The following is a 15072-nucleotide window of genomic DNA, read 5'->3' on the forward strand; positions in this document are numbered from 1 at the left end:
TGTTGACCTCTGTGCTTTACAGAAAAATGTGGTGCATTCTCGTCACTTTTTAGGACCTCATAAATAAATATACAGTGGGTCCCTGTTTTACGAGATTAATCCATTCTGCGGTTGGGATCGTAACACGAATTCGTCATATGGTGGGCAGGCAATCCAAACCTATGTTAATTAGCTAATGCATGTAAAATCCCAGGTAAAAACATAAAAATTGTACATACATATTAAAAATCGGTATCAAAATAGTATACTAAATGCTACATATATATAATATACATGTATATGATTCAATAACGTTAAAAAATAAAAAATATATCAATATTATTATTATAATATTATTAAAATTATAATATTAATAATATTATCTCCAGCTTTGTTTCCATATAAATCATCTTCTTATTTCTCTCTTTAACATCACTAGCAATCTTGGGACTCATGGCTAACCAATTAAAGCTTGAATTAAGCACTACAAAGCACAATAAATACTATATTGAAAGCCCGCTTAAACGAGATCAAGTCTTTATGCAGCCATCTTTGTAACCTCGTGCGCCAACCAATAGCAGACCAGCATCTTCATAACCCCGTGATGCCAACCAATAATAGACCAGCACTGTAGTGACATAAGCGGTGACGCGTGTATAGACAATATTATTGCACACTGACTGCCATGTTGGATGTATCGCGCACACTGACTGCCATGTTGGATGTGTCATAACGCGAAAGAAATGGCATGAAGACGGGACAAAAAAAATGACACGGGCCACGTCGTAATGTGAAGAAACCGTAAGGCAGGGACGTCATAAACCCGGGGTCCACTGTATCACAATGTGTTATCCGTGCGTAGCTAAATCCATTGACGAAAAAAAATCTGTCAATCAGTTCATAAAGTTATAATTCTGTGTCTGCAGCTTCGATCGCTTCATCAGACGCTAGGGACTGATGGGACATTGAGTCCGCTAAGTCTCTACACTTCACCATCCCTGCCCAATATCTCGTTAGGCCTCCCTGCCAACACACACATCACGGTAGGCAAAAGATGCTCACACACAAACACACACACACACACACACACACACACACACATTGGCAGCACAGTCAGAATCATTTATCGGTTTGAATAAATTAATGTCAAATGACATTTTTTGGTGTAGTTAGTGTGGCGTTCAGATTACTCAGATTGTTTTATTTTCGTTTTGTTAAGTAAAACCAATATTTCAATATACCGTGTTTTCCGGACTATAAGACGCACCTGTATATAAGCCGCAGCAGAAAAATATGAGCAAAAAATATATATTTTTTTGTTACGGATAAGCCGCACTGGACTATAAGCCGCAGGTGATAACATCAGATCTTTATGCAAAAAGATGTTAGGCTATATGAAGTTAATAATCTTTTTTTTTTTTTCGTTTTTGTTTTAGGGCCCGAGCAGCTACCGCTGTGAGAGCCCCGTTGTTTTTCTCTGGATTATTATTATTATTATTATTATTTACTCTGCAGAACTTTTCCATTTTTGAGGGTCTAAACATGCACAAAAAGTCACCAAAGTTTGCACAGTCGTTGGGCCTGGCGAAAAATGTGATATTTTAGTTTTTTCTCAAACAATGCAAAAAAAAAAAAAAAAGGCTCTGCAGTGCTATCTAAGTGCATTATTTTAGTGAACATAAAAACACATTCCACATAATTCATATATACAATCATAAATACATAAATAAAATCATATATACAGTGTACTGTATACAAAATTTACACATCACAAAACTCCCCCAAATTTTATATTCTCTTATTCAATTTAGACATATATTTTTTTCAATAATACATTTATTTTAATACATTTAATACAGTTAAATTTTAAACTCTTTTACAAAACAGCCATTGATTCACATCTTCTCAGTTCTGTTTCATAGTTGTTCCATAAATTGACACCTCGAATAAATACACACATTTGCTTGCTGTTGGCTAGCAAAAAAAAAGAAAAAGAAAAAAAACCTCCCAAAAAACACAGGTAAGACGCTCTGGACTTTAAGCTGCTGGGCTCAAATCATGAGGAAAAAGTCGTGACTTTTAGTCAACTAATTAGTTGGTTGAATATAATGGTAACATTTTACAGGCTTCCCAGAAGTTGTCAAGCCAACAGGAGGCAGAGCGTCAAGCCATTCAGTCACTTCGGGCAGGTGGAGCTCTCACTGGAAAGTTTCTTTCTACATCCTCCTTGCCTGCAGGTTTGCATTTATGTATTATCTATCTGGTTAGTAATACTGTACCATTGCTCATTTTCCCTCTGAAGACTGTTGAGTCCCTGGGACTCACAATACTAAAAAACTATGGGTCCTGACAGAAAGGTGAGGAGTCCCAAAATCACAGACTAAAAACAACAAAGTCCAACTGCATTTGCAAGCTGTGAGCAAAAATCCACATCAGATATTACCAAATGTCCCCGTAAAATTTATTAAAATATAATGAACTTACATGTAGCATTCGCCATCATCATCATATCACAATAATGTAACGGGGGGTCAGATCCCAGAATTGTTGTAAGGACAGACAAGTTTACTGTGCAATTTTTCTGTGAAATAGATGTGAATGGTATAAAAATTTGGTAGACCATTTGAGGACCACTGCATTATCCAGAGCAGAGGTGTTAAACTCGTAAATGAGTCTCGTTGTGTTCTTCATACGTTAATAATCATCCCCACTATGTAATTAATGTGTACTTATTGTATTTCAGTATGCCTAATAAAAAATCTGTAACATTTTAGTATCCATGGTTTGACTAATTAGGAAATGTCAAATAATAATAGTTGTGTAGAACTTTAGTGAAAATACTCTGTCCTTCCATGATCCTCAATTCACAGCCTCTTTGTCAGCTGGAGATAACTGTGCTTCTTTCAGCTCCTGACAACATTAGGTGGGCGGCAAGTGCAGAGGAGAGGTGAACATGAGAGCTGAAATCAGCTCAATTGCCGCTGTTGCTGTTTCTGTCTCAGCTGTCCTATTACCTTTTATCAATAAAGTGGAGACAATTGTATTAAAGAGGAGGTAGCTCTTCTCGTTAAAGAAGGAAATGTAGCCGATTAGAATTATTTTTGAATGTTCAAATAGAACTACACATTTGTTTTGAGTTTTTGTTATGCTTTGTTTGCAGGGGTAGGGCATGATGTAGAGACTCAGCCTCCAAGCTCGCACTCTGCTCATTCTTCACTATTACAGCATGTTTTACTGCTGGAGCAGGCCAGACAGCAAACCGCAATGCTATCTGGTACATATATTACACATTTGCACCAAAAATTAAATTGTTGTCTTTTTTTAATCACTAACCTAACTATTTTTGCACTCTGGTATTGCTCTCAATCAGTTCCTATATACAGCCAGTCACCCTTGGTAACAGCAGAGAGAGGTGTTTCCAGCGGCATGCGATCGGTCAACAAGTTGCCTCGCCATCGGCCTCTAGCTCGTACCCAGAGTGCACCTTTGCCCCAATCGCCCCAGGCCCTGCAGCAACTAGTAGTTCAGCAGCAACATCAGCACTTTCTCGAGAAACATTACAAAGTATATATGAACATACACACAATTACGAGTCATTGAGTGCACTTATACTCATTCTAAATCATATTTGTGTAGATGCTTTCAAAGGGTTCAGACCTTCCCAGACCACCTCCCACTCATCCAGAGGAGACAGAAGAGGAGCTTACTGAGACCATTGACATGCAAGAGGATGATGTAGGGACAGGTGTTCACAGGTGATCACCAATCAGACACATTGTTTTGAATCTTTATATTTATTGTGTATATATTTTCAAACATGTTACGCTTGGAACCGCTTGTATTTTGATCAGGACTCAAACGGAGGAATCAGATGACAGCACTATGCCCTCTGACCGACGTGTTCATCAAAAGGAGGAAGAACAAGGAGTTGTACACGTGAAAGGAGAGAGCACTGAGAGTGAATTGGATGAAGAGGAGGAGGAAGAAGATGTCATCCAGCTGGGGGATAGCGAGGAAGATGGCAGGGCCAGCTACTCTCAGGTTTGTGCACATTTTACAAAGTTTTGAAAGACACCAGTTGCCATTATTACTGTTCCATTTCATATAGTGCTGCACAATTAATCGAATTTAAATCGCGACCACAATAATGGCTGCCACGATTAATTAAGCTGATCCTCGGCGTTATTAACATTTAAAAAGACAGCTACCTAGACATCAAATCAAGCCCTTTGTCATCCTACCACCAAGGACAAATGCAAGGTAGCAAGCGAGCAAATCTTGCAGCAGCGGCGAGAAGGGCGGCAGCAAAACATAGTTTATGGGAGATCTGCGCGGCTCCACGCATCAAATGATGTAATTTTAGCAACCACGCCCCTCCAGGCGGCCAGATTTTCCATAACGCGTACCTTTCGGTATTGCTAAAATGCTCATTGCAAAATGTTTATAAATATACTTTGCAGGCACTCCAGAAGTCTATACATACAAGCAATTAAAATGTCATTTTACCAGAATGTCCATTCATTTAGTTTCGCCGCTTATTTTCACTGGGGTTGCCGGCTTGCTGGTGCTTATGCCAGTCGTCTTCAAGCAGTAGGCGGTGGTCACCCTGGACCGGTTGCCAGCCAATTGCAGGCCATGTTCCAAAATTTCTCCCTCAAATTTCAAATCAGCTGTTTCTCTTCATTGTACTCTTATTTTACAGTAACAGTTGATTGTTCAAGAATGATTTTGCAACCATTTTTATAAGTGAAAATTTCACCTTTAAGACACAAACAAACTTGAAGATTGCATTTGTGGTTTTCATCATCAGATTAGTAGCTTAACTAATATGTGTATTGCGTAGAAATGTTCTTTTTATTGCCTTAGCATTACTAGCAGCATGTGTTACGGTTAGTTTTATGATAATTCCACTTGTTTACTGGTTAGTTGTTGTCTTTGCTTTAGCATTGATAGCAACCCATGTACTGGTTACTGTATTTTCAGCACTATAAGGCGCACCGGATTACAAGGCGCATCCTCAAAAATGACATATTTTAAAACTTTTTCCAAATATAAGGCGCACCGCATTATAAGGCGCAACAGTAGAAGCAGTCAGTTTTTATTAGTAGATTACAAAGCAGCTTTCTGACAACTCCGTTCATTCCCAAAATGAATACATAACTGTCTTATGTTTTATTTTATTAGTATTTCCATGACACTTTATCTTTTAACAGCAAGGTATAACACGTAGTGCAACATTTATATCAGGGAACTTTTCCTCCATTGCAATCACAATATAGTAATACTCAAAGTAATAATAATAACTCAAATAATAACTCTAAACTCTCAATAGCATAATGATGTCAATATGACCAACCTTGTTCAACTGTAAACACACAAAAAAAGCTTACTTTATCAGTTCATTACCCATCTACGAATCCCAATCTCAATATTGATCCATAGGCGCACCGGACTATAAGGCGCACCATCAGCTTTTTAGTAAAATTAAGGCTTTTAGGTGTGCCTTATAGTGTGGAAAATACGGTACTTTTATGAGGTTTCCACTTGTTTACTGGTTAGTTGTTGTCTTTACGTTGCTTTAGCATTGCTAGCAGTCTGGTTACTTTTGTAAGGATTTCACTTATTTGGATATAACTGCTCCATAGCGCCGCCTCTCCCATGCGGTGGGTATAAATGGCTTGGTGTGCCATGATGGATGTCATTTTATTGATGCCGCTACCGAGTGCATTGCTAATGGTGTGTGGAGCTGACCAATGCACCTCTTGTTATGTGTGCACGGGAGACTTGTGCTTCACCCAAAAAGAAGGGTTACACCTGGTTAGCATTGTCATAGTCACACGAGGCTTTAACAGGGCCTGCTACATCCAACAATATTGGCTTCATTCCCCTTTTTATGAGACATTTTCTCAGCAAAACTGGATCCTCTCCTTTCACAACAAGATCACCAAGCAGTTTTTGTCAAAATAGTTAACTCGCGTGGATGTTTTTTTTTAACTTTACTTACATGGCTAAGGGAGCCACAAGCGCACACATCCTTAACCCTCTGATAGCGAACTGGAAGTCCCGATCAGATGTGATTTAAAAGTGTAAAATAATGCGATATCAACTACAGCTTTTTAGTTGCAACCGCAATATACCGAATAGCAACACTGGCATCAAAATAGGACTTCTTCACATTAAAAGAGATATTCTCACATAACATACATGTGTGATATGATAATAATAGTACTATTTTAAATGACAATCAGTTCACTTATACTTATTTTTTCTTATCATCCATCCACCATTTATCTTCATCATGTTTGCAGTTGAAATGTGGGAGGAAAACTGACAGTCGGGGGAAAATCCACACAAGCACAGGGAAAAACACGCAACTCTACACAGGAGGGCCTAAGCAAGATTTGATGCAATACCAAATGATATGGCCCCATTTAACTACTAAATAGTTTTGCTACATACCAAAAGCACCAAGTCACTCATCACACCATAAAAGGTTTGATATTTTAGAGAAGAGTAACTTGGAATTTGTGGACAAAATAGGCCTAAGTTGCAATGCTTAGTCAATTTTTGATGTGCAAGAATACACTCATACAAACTCACACATTTTCAGTTGCATAGAAAGGAGAAATACGACAAACTCTTTCCATTCTGGCCTACGCTGGTGAAAATGCGGACACTTTCAAACATGCACACACACACACACACACACACACACACACACACACACACACACACACACACACACTATTTGACGCTGCATTGACATCACCAGCTGGTGACTCAACCACTGGACTCACTAGTGTGTATGTGTGCGTTCCAAAATCTATGTATCTTCGAGTGTGTGTTTTTGTGTCCACCCACACATGATGACTCACCCAGTTCACAGTAGGGAGCACAGCAATATTCCCTGTATATAGTTGCTATAAAACTGCTTCAACAAACCATGAAGTCCAGACGCACTCATGCTCACACATACATACACACATTCAATCAATTATGCAAATCAGAGAATCTATGTATGTCTATCTATGTATGTGTTTGTGTGTCTACAATTTCTTTATTGCAGAAATAAGTGAGCTAATTTGTCATTAACATTTTCTCCCATTCCCATCAGTCCTTGCAACAGATGGGTGTATTCGCCTCCTCTTTGCCTCACAGACCACTGGGAAGAGCACAGTCTTCTCCCGCAGCTGCTGTCAACCCTGTCAGGCATCTTTTTACTACAGGTCAGTGTATGAAACCAATATTAATACTGAATCAGACAATAATCCTGTTAAAATGATAAACCATTTAAATTTTGTTCATAGGCTTCACTGTAATGGTCTTTCAAGCGACTAGTGTTTTAGTTCCTTATGTGATTATTCAGTTAAAATTGATTAAATCATGAATAGTGGTTTGCAAGTCTGCCTCACATTTTGATTTTGAATCCCCATTCTTTCTCACATGTTTTACTCCAAGCCACTAGCTTATTCAGGACCCCAATGGTTAAAGACATAAAAATAAGAGGATAATAAAGAAAAGGAAAATAAGAGGATAAGATACCAAACCACAGTGTAATGCAGTTTCAGTGCACTGAACTAGATTGTAATACAGACCTTCAGAGTATAAGTTTGTTTTTACTGCAATTACCGGTAGGTTAAATTTTACAAAAACGATCTGTAACTTTAATGGTTACATATTGTTTATCATAACAGTTCAATTAGAACACATCATGGTATGTGTTATTACAATGGTAAAATTACTTTTGGAGGCATTGCTACATGGTATATCACACAACATACCTGATTGACAGCGAGCGCTCCAGTCCACCTCCTAGCCTCTTCTTTGCCGCCTTTGCCAGACAAGATGCCCATTCCCAATCGGGCAGTGACGCCTGCCCTCAGCTTGCCATCGTTGCTTAGTGCCAGCATAACATGTGGTTTTACTGATCATAAAATAAGGGCATTGTATGCTACGTTTATTTTGTAGCGCAGTTTCAAACTCAATGTGTCAAAGTCAGCTGAAAGAAATTAACCACGCAACCTCATTTTTTACCATAAACAAGTAAGATGGCTGCACTTTAGGAAAGGATATTTGCAATGTTAAAAGTAAGCAAGTATGTCTACTCATTTTGTGCCTTGCAAAACTTTATACGACTTATTTTGCAATGAAATTAATGTTGTTCAAACACAGATGTGTGGAGAAAATTGGTCTGGTTTTGAGTTATGCCGTTATAAGACGACACCAATAATTGTGTGAAGGCTTTCGCCTTCACATATACAGTATGTTATTCCTCTTTTTCATTCCGCCCATTTTTTGATGTGTTTCATCTCATTCCCAATTCATTCGATTCAGACTGTTTCAATTTCATATTATTCCAATCAGTCGTGCGACAACTGCTTCTGTTTTTCTCTTTCCAAATAGTTAAAGAATTCCCTGTTTTCCACGCCAGAAATCTCATTGACTTAGCATTGGGTGATTTTACATTTCATATTTACAGCTTTCACATTTCATATTTTCAATATTTAGCTCATTCATCTCATTCCCATCATTCCAGTAATTCATACATTCCTATAGTTTCATATAATTCCATATTTTTCACCCTTTAATGTTTCACAATTCGTTTTCAATGGGAGGATTCCCCAGTCATTCCCAATAGGAAATTTAACATTTCACATTTTGAGCTTTCCCATTTCACATTCATAATATTTAACTCTTTCATTTCACTCATCCGATTTTCACCGTTCCAACTTTAATCGATTTCCCCCGATTCCCCCCATTCCATGGGTGTATCTCTTTCCATAATTCCACTTTTTTCAGTTTCTCCCTTGTATCTTCAACATTATTTGGCCAATTCAAACCGTTCCCACTTTGTAATATTCAGAATACTTCACAGATTCAAGCTATTCAAACATTCCACATCATTTCACCAGTCAACGCCTCTCCCTTCAGTGTTTTCGCCTTCACACGCAATTTCTTCAGGAATTGCACATTTTCTAGTATAGGAGTTGAAACTTAGGAAAGTAAACTTGACGTGTACTCTGAAAAATATGCTAAGTGAAAAACCTGATCTTTTTTAATGCATTAGAATTTTGCCAGTCTAAAAAAAAAAAGGTAAAAATATCTAACCATAGCAATGTATCAAATCAAACCGAACCATATTTTTTTGTGTGATTGCACCCCCGATGTATTTGTAATAATTCTGCCTTTTACTGTATTTGATTTGATGACATTTTCACATCACTGCATTTATGTTCCTTTCTTATTCTGTTTTTCTTCCTCCAGGACTTGTTTATGACAGTCTGATGTTAAAACACCAGTGTGTATGTGGCAATGCTCATATCCACCCGGAGCATGCTGGGAGAGTGCAAAGCATCTGGTCCAGGCTGCAGGAGACTGGCCTGCTGGGCCGCTGTGAGGTAGGCACATATGCACGCACACATGCACATACACGTTTACGTACAATTGCACCCAAAATAAGTCAAGTGTAAGTGTGCAAAAAGCTTTCTCTGTCTCTCGCTGTTTCTGTCTGAGCAGAGAATTCGTGGGCGGAAAGCTTCTCTGGATGAGATCCAGACTGTCCATTCGGAGTTCCACACTCTGCTCTATGGAACCAGTCCGCTGAATCGACACAAACTGGACCACAAAAAGCTACTGGGTACAAAATTAACGGTTTTCAAGTGGTGCTTTGAGATACACGTTTAATCGATTCAATGACCACATTCCCAACTCAGAATGCTTGAATTTCAAGTCAAATATGAGTTTAAGTGGTTCCTCAATAAATGTTAAGTAGTTTCAGCTCCACCGTGAATTATACCACAGTGACACTAATGTTATTTGTCACGCAATTTTATACAACATTTTAATGTCAAACATTCGCTCGTCGGTCAAAGCAAAGCTTCATATCTTGAGAAATCTTGTATCTCAAGGCATCATTGTATGGTCATTTGATTTTGACAACGATGGGTTTTTCTGTCCTCTTTTGCACACCAATACCTTTTGTTTCAGGTCCAATCAGCCAGAAGATGTATGCTGTTCTTCCATGTGGTGGAATAGGGGTGAGTTTTTCATTAAGCATCTTTATTTAGTCATCATACTCAGTGCCATTTTTAGAACTGCAATGCTTTACTGCCCTCTGTAGGTGGACAGCGACACAGTGTGGAATGAGATGCACTCATCTGCAGCTGTTCGTATGGCAGTGGGCTCTGTTATTGAGCTGGCCTTCAGGGTGGCAGCAGGGGAACTGAAGGTAACACACCCACCAAAATGCTCACCGTTTGCTAAAAAAAAGAACATTACCTTTTTACAGCCTTGTCCTTTACTGCATTTTTCTCTTGCTACAGAATGGCTTTGCAGTAGTGCGTCCTCCAGGGCATCATGCAGAAGAATCCACTGCCATGTTTGTCTGATTTTCAAATACTCAAGTTGCTCTTTTATGAGAAGATTTTAAAAAAAATGTCTTCTTCTCTCAGGGGCTTTTGTTTCTTCAATTCAGTAGCCATCACTGCCAAGCTACTCCAGCAGAAACTGGGAGTGGGCAAGATCCTCATTGTTGACTGGGTTAGTGGGCCCACATACACGCATATCGTAACACAAAATTCATCAGAAGCTGCTGGTCTCCATAGACAAAAAGCAGGCTGTCTCGTGCAGTTTAAAGTGCATGAACTGAAACAGTGTCATCAGTTAAAGACCTGTTTTTCATCTTTTTTATTGAAAAAAAATAGAGAAACAATAACTATACCATCCAAACAAACACTAAACAAACACACTTCCCCAAATTTCTGCCACAAGATTGACTAAAGCCTGTGTTTCATAACAATGATCCTTTCTCTCGGATTCCACTGTAACCTGCCACTGCAGGACATTCACCATGGCAACGGCACCCAGCAGGCCTTCTACAGTGACCCCAACGTCCTTTACATCTCCCTTCATCGCTATGATGACGGCAACTTTTTTCCCGGTAGCGGAGCACCTGAAGAGGTAAACACACAAATCTGGATTTCTATCTTCTGTCATGATTGAAAAGTGGTTCCTAGTAGAAGATGAAACCTAGTAGAAGATGAAAATGAAACGAGCCTGAGCGACCCTTAGTTCCCCAGTGATTGTTTTGCTGAATTTATTTATATTATGGGCCTGACTGACTTTACACTGCATATCTAATTTACCAATTCAAATTTAATGCCTATTTGTCTACTTTCATGTGTTTTTTGAATCACACTTAAGAGTTTACACTGACTTACCACTTGAAACAGTCCCACAAGCTTGGATGCCTAAATCGAGTGTAAAAAAATGGTTGACTCCAGGCAAAAAATATAAACATGCATACTGTAAAACAAGTATTACACATCACAAACATTTTAAATGGCATGTGCTGACTCAATACATATGAAAATTGTATTCACTTTTGGAACAGACCTGATTCTCATTTCAGGATATCATTTTTATTATTCTCATTACCCTGCAGTGCCACTCTTCCAAATTGTACCATTTGACCAGAAACTTAAAACGGGGTTCGACACTGCGACAGATTCACCAACAAATGCGTCAATCTTTACCAGTGTGAAAATATCATGTAGTTGCACAGCACATGTTTTATTTAGTACATACATGGATCAGACATTTACATACGTATTTATGTGATGATGCACATCTAGAAAAGTGACCTACCAGGAAGATGCAACAACATCGAACGGCGTGTTCTAAAGTTCAACTTCAAAATAAACACACCAAATGATACACAGATGACAGTAGTAGGCCTTTATTTTGTAATTTGTTTTCATAGCTGTAGTTGCGGAGTTGCTAGGTTGAGTCCTTGCATCTCCGTTTTTCTTACCATCACAAAGCAAAGCTACCATATTCAACTCACCGTCATTAAAAATAATAATATTCAATCCCTGATTAAGAGTGCACAAGTCTTCAGCATTAGTGCTAGCCACTAACTATGTGGTGCACATGATGCATTCAAACGAAGTCTGGCTTGCCTGATTGGGAAACACTGCATGAGAGGACCTCATTTGCACGATAAGAGTTGGCCCCTGTGTGTTGCCCAAATTAATATTCACAAAAACAAAAGCATTTTTCCCTATGTCTTCTTTTAAAGTTATATAAAATAGTTGATCTGCTTTTCCAGCCGCTGTTTTTTGCATACAGCGCTTGTTTCAGTTGCACATATCATATCTTGAGTCACTGTCTATCTTTATGACATATGAATATGCAGATTGAGACCACTATACATCAGCAAATCTGTTGTGCCTCCCCAAAAGTGTGCGACCAAATCTTGTGCAGAAAGAACAACTGAAAATGTTGGTGGCACAAGTAGTAAATCTTCAAAAGTTAATTTAGAGTCCTGACATTTGACACATTTACAGCACAGTGTTTATCTTTGTGGACATGTGAAATAAGTATATAATAATAAATATATAAGCGAAAGTATGCCATGATACCCGTTTGTTGGCCGAACTCACGTGACAGATATACTTCCAACTCGATTATTCTCTTCTTTCCCCAGGTGGGATCAGGAGTAGGTGTTGGCTTTAATGTCAACATAGCATGGACAGGAGGAGTAGAGCCTCCTATGGGTGATGTTGAGTACCTCACTGCCTTCAGGTACAGCAGTCCTCAAATGTAATCCCTGGTAACGTGTTTTGCTTTTCCCTTGTGAAGTATAATTGTACATCCACATCCATGCAGTGACACTCTCATGGTCAAAACTTTATAATCTTTATAAATTTCTGTCAACAAGATGATTTTTTTGCTAAAACGTTAATGATTAGTGATTTTGGGAAAAAAAAAATATCTGAACAATGTTATGTTGTTGTTTTTTTCAGGTTAAAATGCTTAAGATATTCATGCTTTCAATTCGCAATTATTATCATTTATTAATTTAATATTTTCTTCCAGATCTGTTAATTAAAAACGTTTCTAGTTTAAATGAGGATTTATATTGCTTTTTTTTCTTTTGTTAATGTTAAAAAGGATACAATTTGATGTATGGTTATAGAATTCTATACATTTATTTATAGTAACCACAGCGAGTGTGAATGTACAAAACAAGGTATTTCAATAAAGGTGTGTCTGCCGCACATAGGCAACTCCTAAGGATTGTTGTCTTATGTTTACTTAATGAATCTTCAGGCCACTTAATGCAATGTATAAATAAGAAAATATATACTCAAAGTAAATATAAGCCATAGTTTCCTAGCTTGTTGCTGCCAGCCTGAAAATGATGTCGTCCACTTCACTAACAACTATTGGGATTTCTATGTGCATGCTGTGTGCAGGAGTGTGGTGATGCCTATTGCTCAGCACTTCAGCCCAGATGTGATTCTGGTGTCTGCAGGCTTTGATGCTGTGGAGGGTCATCAATCTCCTCTGGGAGGTTACATTGTCTCTGCCAAATGTGAGTTCCAAACTGGTTACCTTGATGACCAGTCCTGTAGCACAAGTTCACATTGATTCAAAGTGATTCAATGTTAAATATATGCCTATGTGAGTGTATGTTTGAGTGACTGCTATATTTGACAGGTTTTGGTCTGCTAACTCAGCTCCTGATGGGTCTGGCTGGTGGGCGCGTTGTTATGGCGCTAGAGGGAGGTCATGACCTCACTGCAATCTGTGATGCATCTGAAGCTTGTGTATCTGCGCTTCTTGGAGACCCGGTAGGAGAATCACCATATCTTATACTTAGTGCTGTCATGAGATATAAAATAATTACAATCTGTAATTAATTTATCCAAACAATCTTTTTAATCTCACTTAAAACATCTCAAACACTCAACATGTTTTTTAAATTTAGATACAATATGTTAATGTGGCAGATTAAAAGATTCATCTACAACAACAACAAAATCTCTTCAGTCATGTATTTTCTTGAACAGACTTTAACCAATGGAGTAGTAACTATTTTCATTTACTTTATCATCTGATGTTTTTTTAGTCTTGTCTGGTGCAGGGTGTAATCTTTAGTTTTGACCATCAAGAGAAATAATTCTGTTTTTTTTTTATTTCTCGATCTCCAAATAATTAGAAAATAGCATTAAAATAGGTCACCGTCCATCCTGTTTTTAACATATTTGCTCATTGTTGAATTTAGTTTGGATGTGCTTTGCTATGACTCGCTACATTAGTTTCTTTGTTACTCTCGTTCGCTGTGGCTACAGTGGCAACTGGGTGCTTTGCATTTATGTTGTAGGCTAAAGTTAAGCTGCTTCTGTGGTAGCAAACTCCTCATGCTTCAAGGGCATTTTTTAAAGTTAAATTTACCATTAATCAGAATCAAAACTCTCAAATGGGCTCCCATTTTCACATCTTCCTTCTGTTCCTGAACTCGCGCTCCCACCCACAACAGAAAATACCATGTTATATAGAAAAACATGGTGTTTTAAATTGTTAAATAAAATAGAATGCAACCAATTATAGTTGTCCAAATCAGTCTCCTGCTCTGATTCTTGCTGTTACTGTGTGGTTCTGCCCATCTTTGTTCATCCTGGCATGCTTTCCGTACAGTGTATCACAGCCTTTCTAGATGAGGCAGATTCTAGCATGAAGCAGTGCTTCTCAATTTTATTTTGAAAAGCCCCACTTGCCATGCCACCATAAATAAGATTATTGTCTATAAAAATTGTTTAAGTATACCTAAAACTGTATTCTTTTTAATATTGACACAAGGAAAAAGCAATGCAAATTAAACTTTCAACAACTGTTCACTCATTTTTCACAGCATTTATACAAATTAAAGGTTTGTCTCAGCAGAAATAAACTCAAATGCATCAAAGTGCCTGAAAAAAAAGATGCCAATCCTTATTTTATCACAGTTACACTTCACATGGCAAAAACAAATAATTGTCCCAAGTATTAACTCAGAGGCTGATGCATTCGACTGTAAATGTGTAAATTTACATTCATTTTCATTCCACTTCTCAATTATACAGGTATGTCACGTTGGCATTGCTTTGTCAGATTAGCTCAGATTAAACACGCACAGTGAAGGTAGGTGACATGCATGCACTCACCTTTTGCGTGTCTTTCACAGAGTGACAGTGCATTTCAGTGGCCTCAAGAGAGGCCATGTCCTAAAGCTTGTGCCTCTCTAGAAAGAGTGATAGAAATCCAGAG

The 15072-nt window shown here is 38.2% G+C and overlaps 1 protein-coding gene across 6 annotated transcripts in view; it reads left to right on the forward strand.

Annotated features, from left to right (window-relative positions):
- The window catches only part of hdac5 (histone deacetylase 5), a 67711-nt gene that overhangs the window by 49194 nt on the left and 3445 nt on the right, over nt 1-15072 (forward strand). For all 6 annotated transcript variants that reach the window (XR_015868155.1, XM_088436624.1, XM_088436621.1 and 3 more), the window contains 18 exons: nt 906-1022; nt 2105-2216; nt 3140-3253; nt 3350-3543; nt 3616-3734; nt 3831-4020; nt 7094-7205; nt 9244-9377; nt 9496-9616; nt 9967-10016; nt 10100-10207; nt 10302-10357; nt 10431-10518; nt 10819-10938; nt 12467-12564; nt 13239-13357; nt 13483-13616; nt 14990-15071. Coding sequence is in view for 5 of the 6 variants with exons in the window: in XM_088436624.1 (XP_088292750.1) it covers nt 906-1022; nt 2105-2216; nt 3140-3253; nt 3350-3543; nt 3616-3734; nt 3831-4020; nt 7094-7205; nt 9244-9377; nt 9496-9616; nt 9967-10016; nt 10100-10207; nt 10302-10357; nt 10431-10518; nt 10819-10938; nt 12467-12564; nt 13239-13357; nt 13483-13616; nt 14990-15071 (2068 nt within the window). In the remaining variant the exon portion in view is untranslated. The remainder of the gene's footprint in view (nt 1-905; nt 1023-2104; nt 2217-3139; nt 3254-3349; nt 3544-3615; nt 3735-3830; nt 4021-7093; nt 7206-9243; nt 9378-9495; nt 9617-9966; nt 10017-10099; nt 10208-10301; nt 10358-10430; nt 10519-10818; nt 10939-12466; nt 12565-13238; nt 13358-13482; nt 13617-14989; nt 15072) is intronic.

Source organism: Hippichthys cyanospilos, chromosome 16 (assembly GCF_059441005.1).
Source record: "Hippichthys cyanospilos isolate Australia breed blue-spotted pipefish chromosome 16, RoL_Hcya_1.0, whole genome shotgun sequence".
NCBI lineage: Eukaryota > Metazoa > Chordata > Actinopteri > Syngnathiformes > Syngnathidae > Hippichthys > Hippichthys cyanospilos.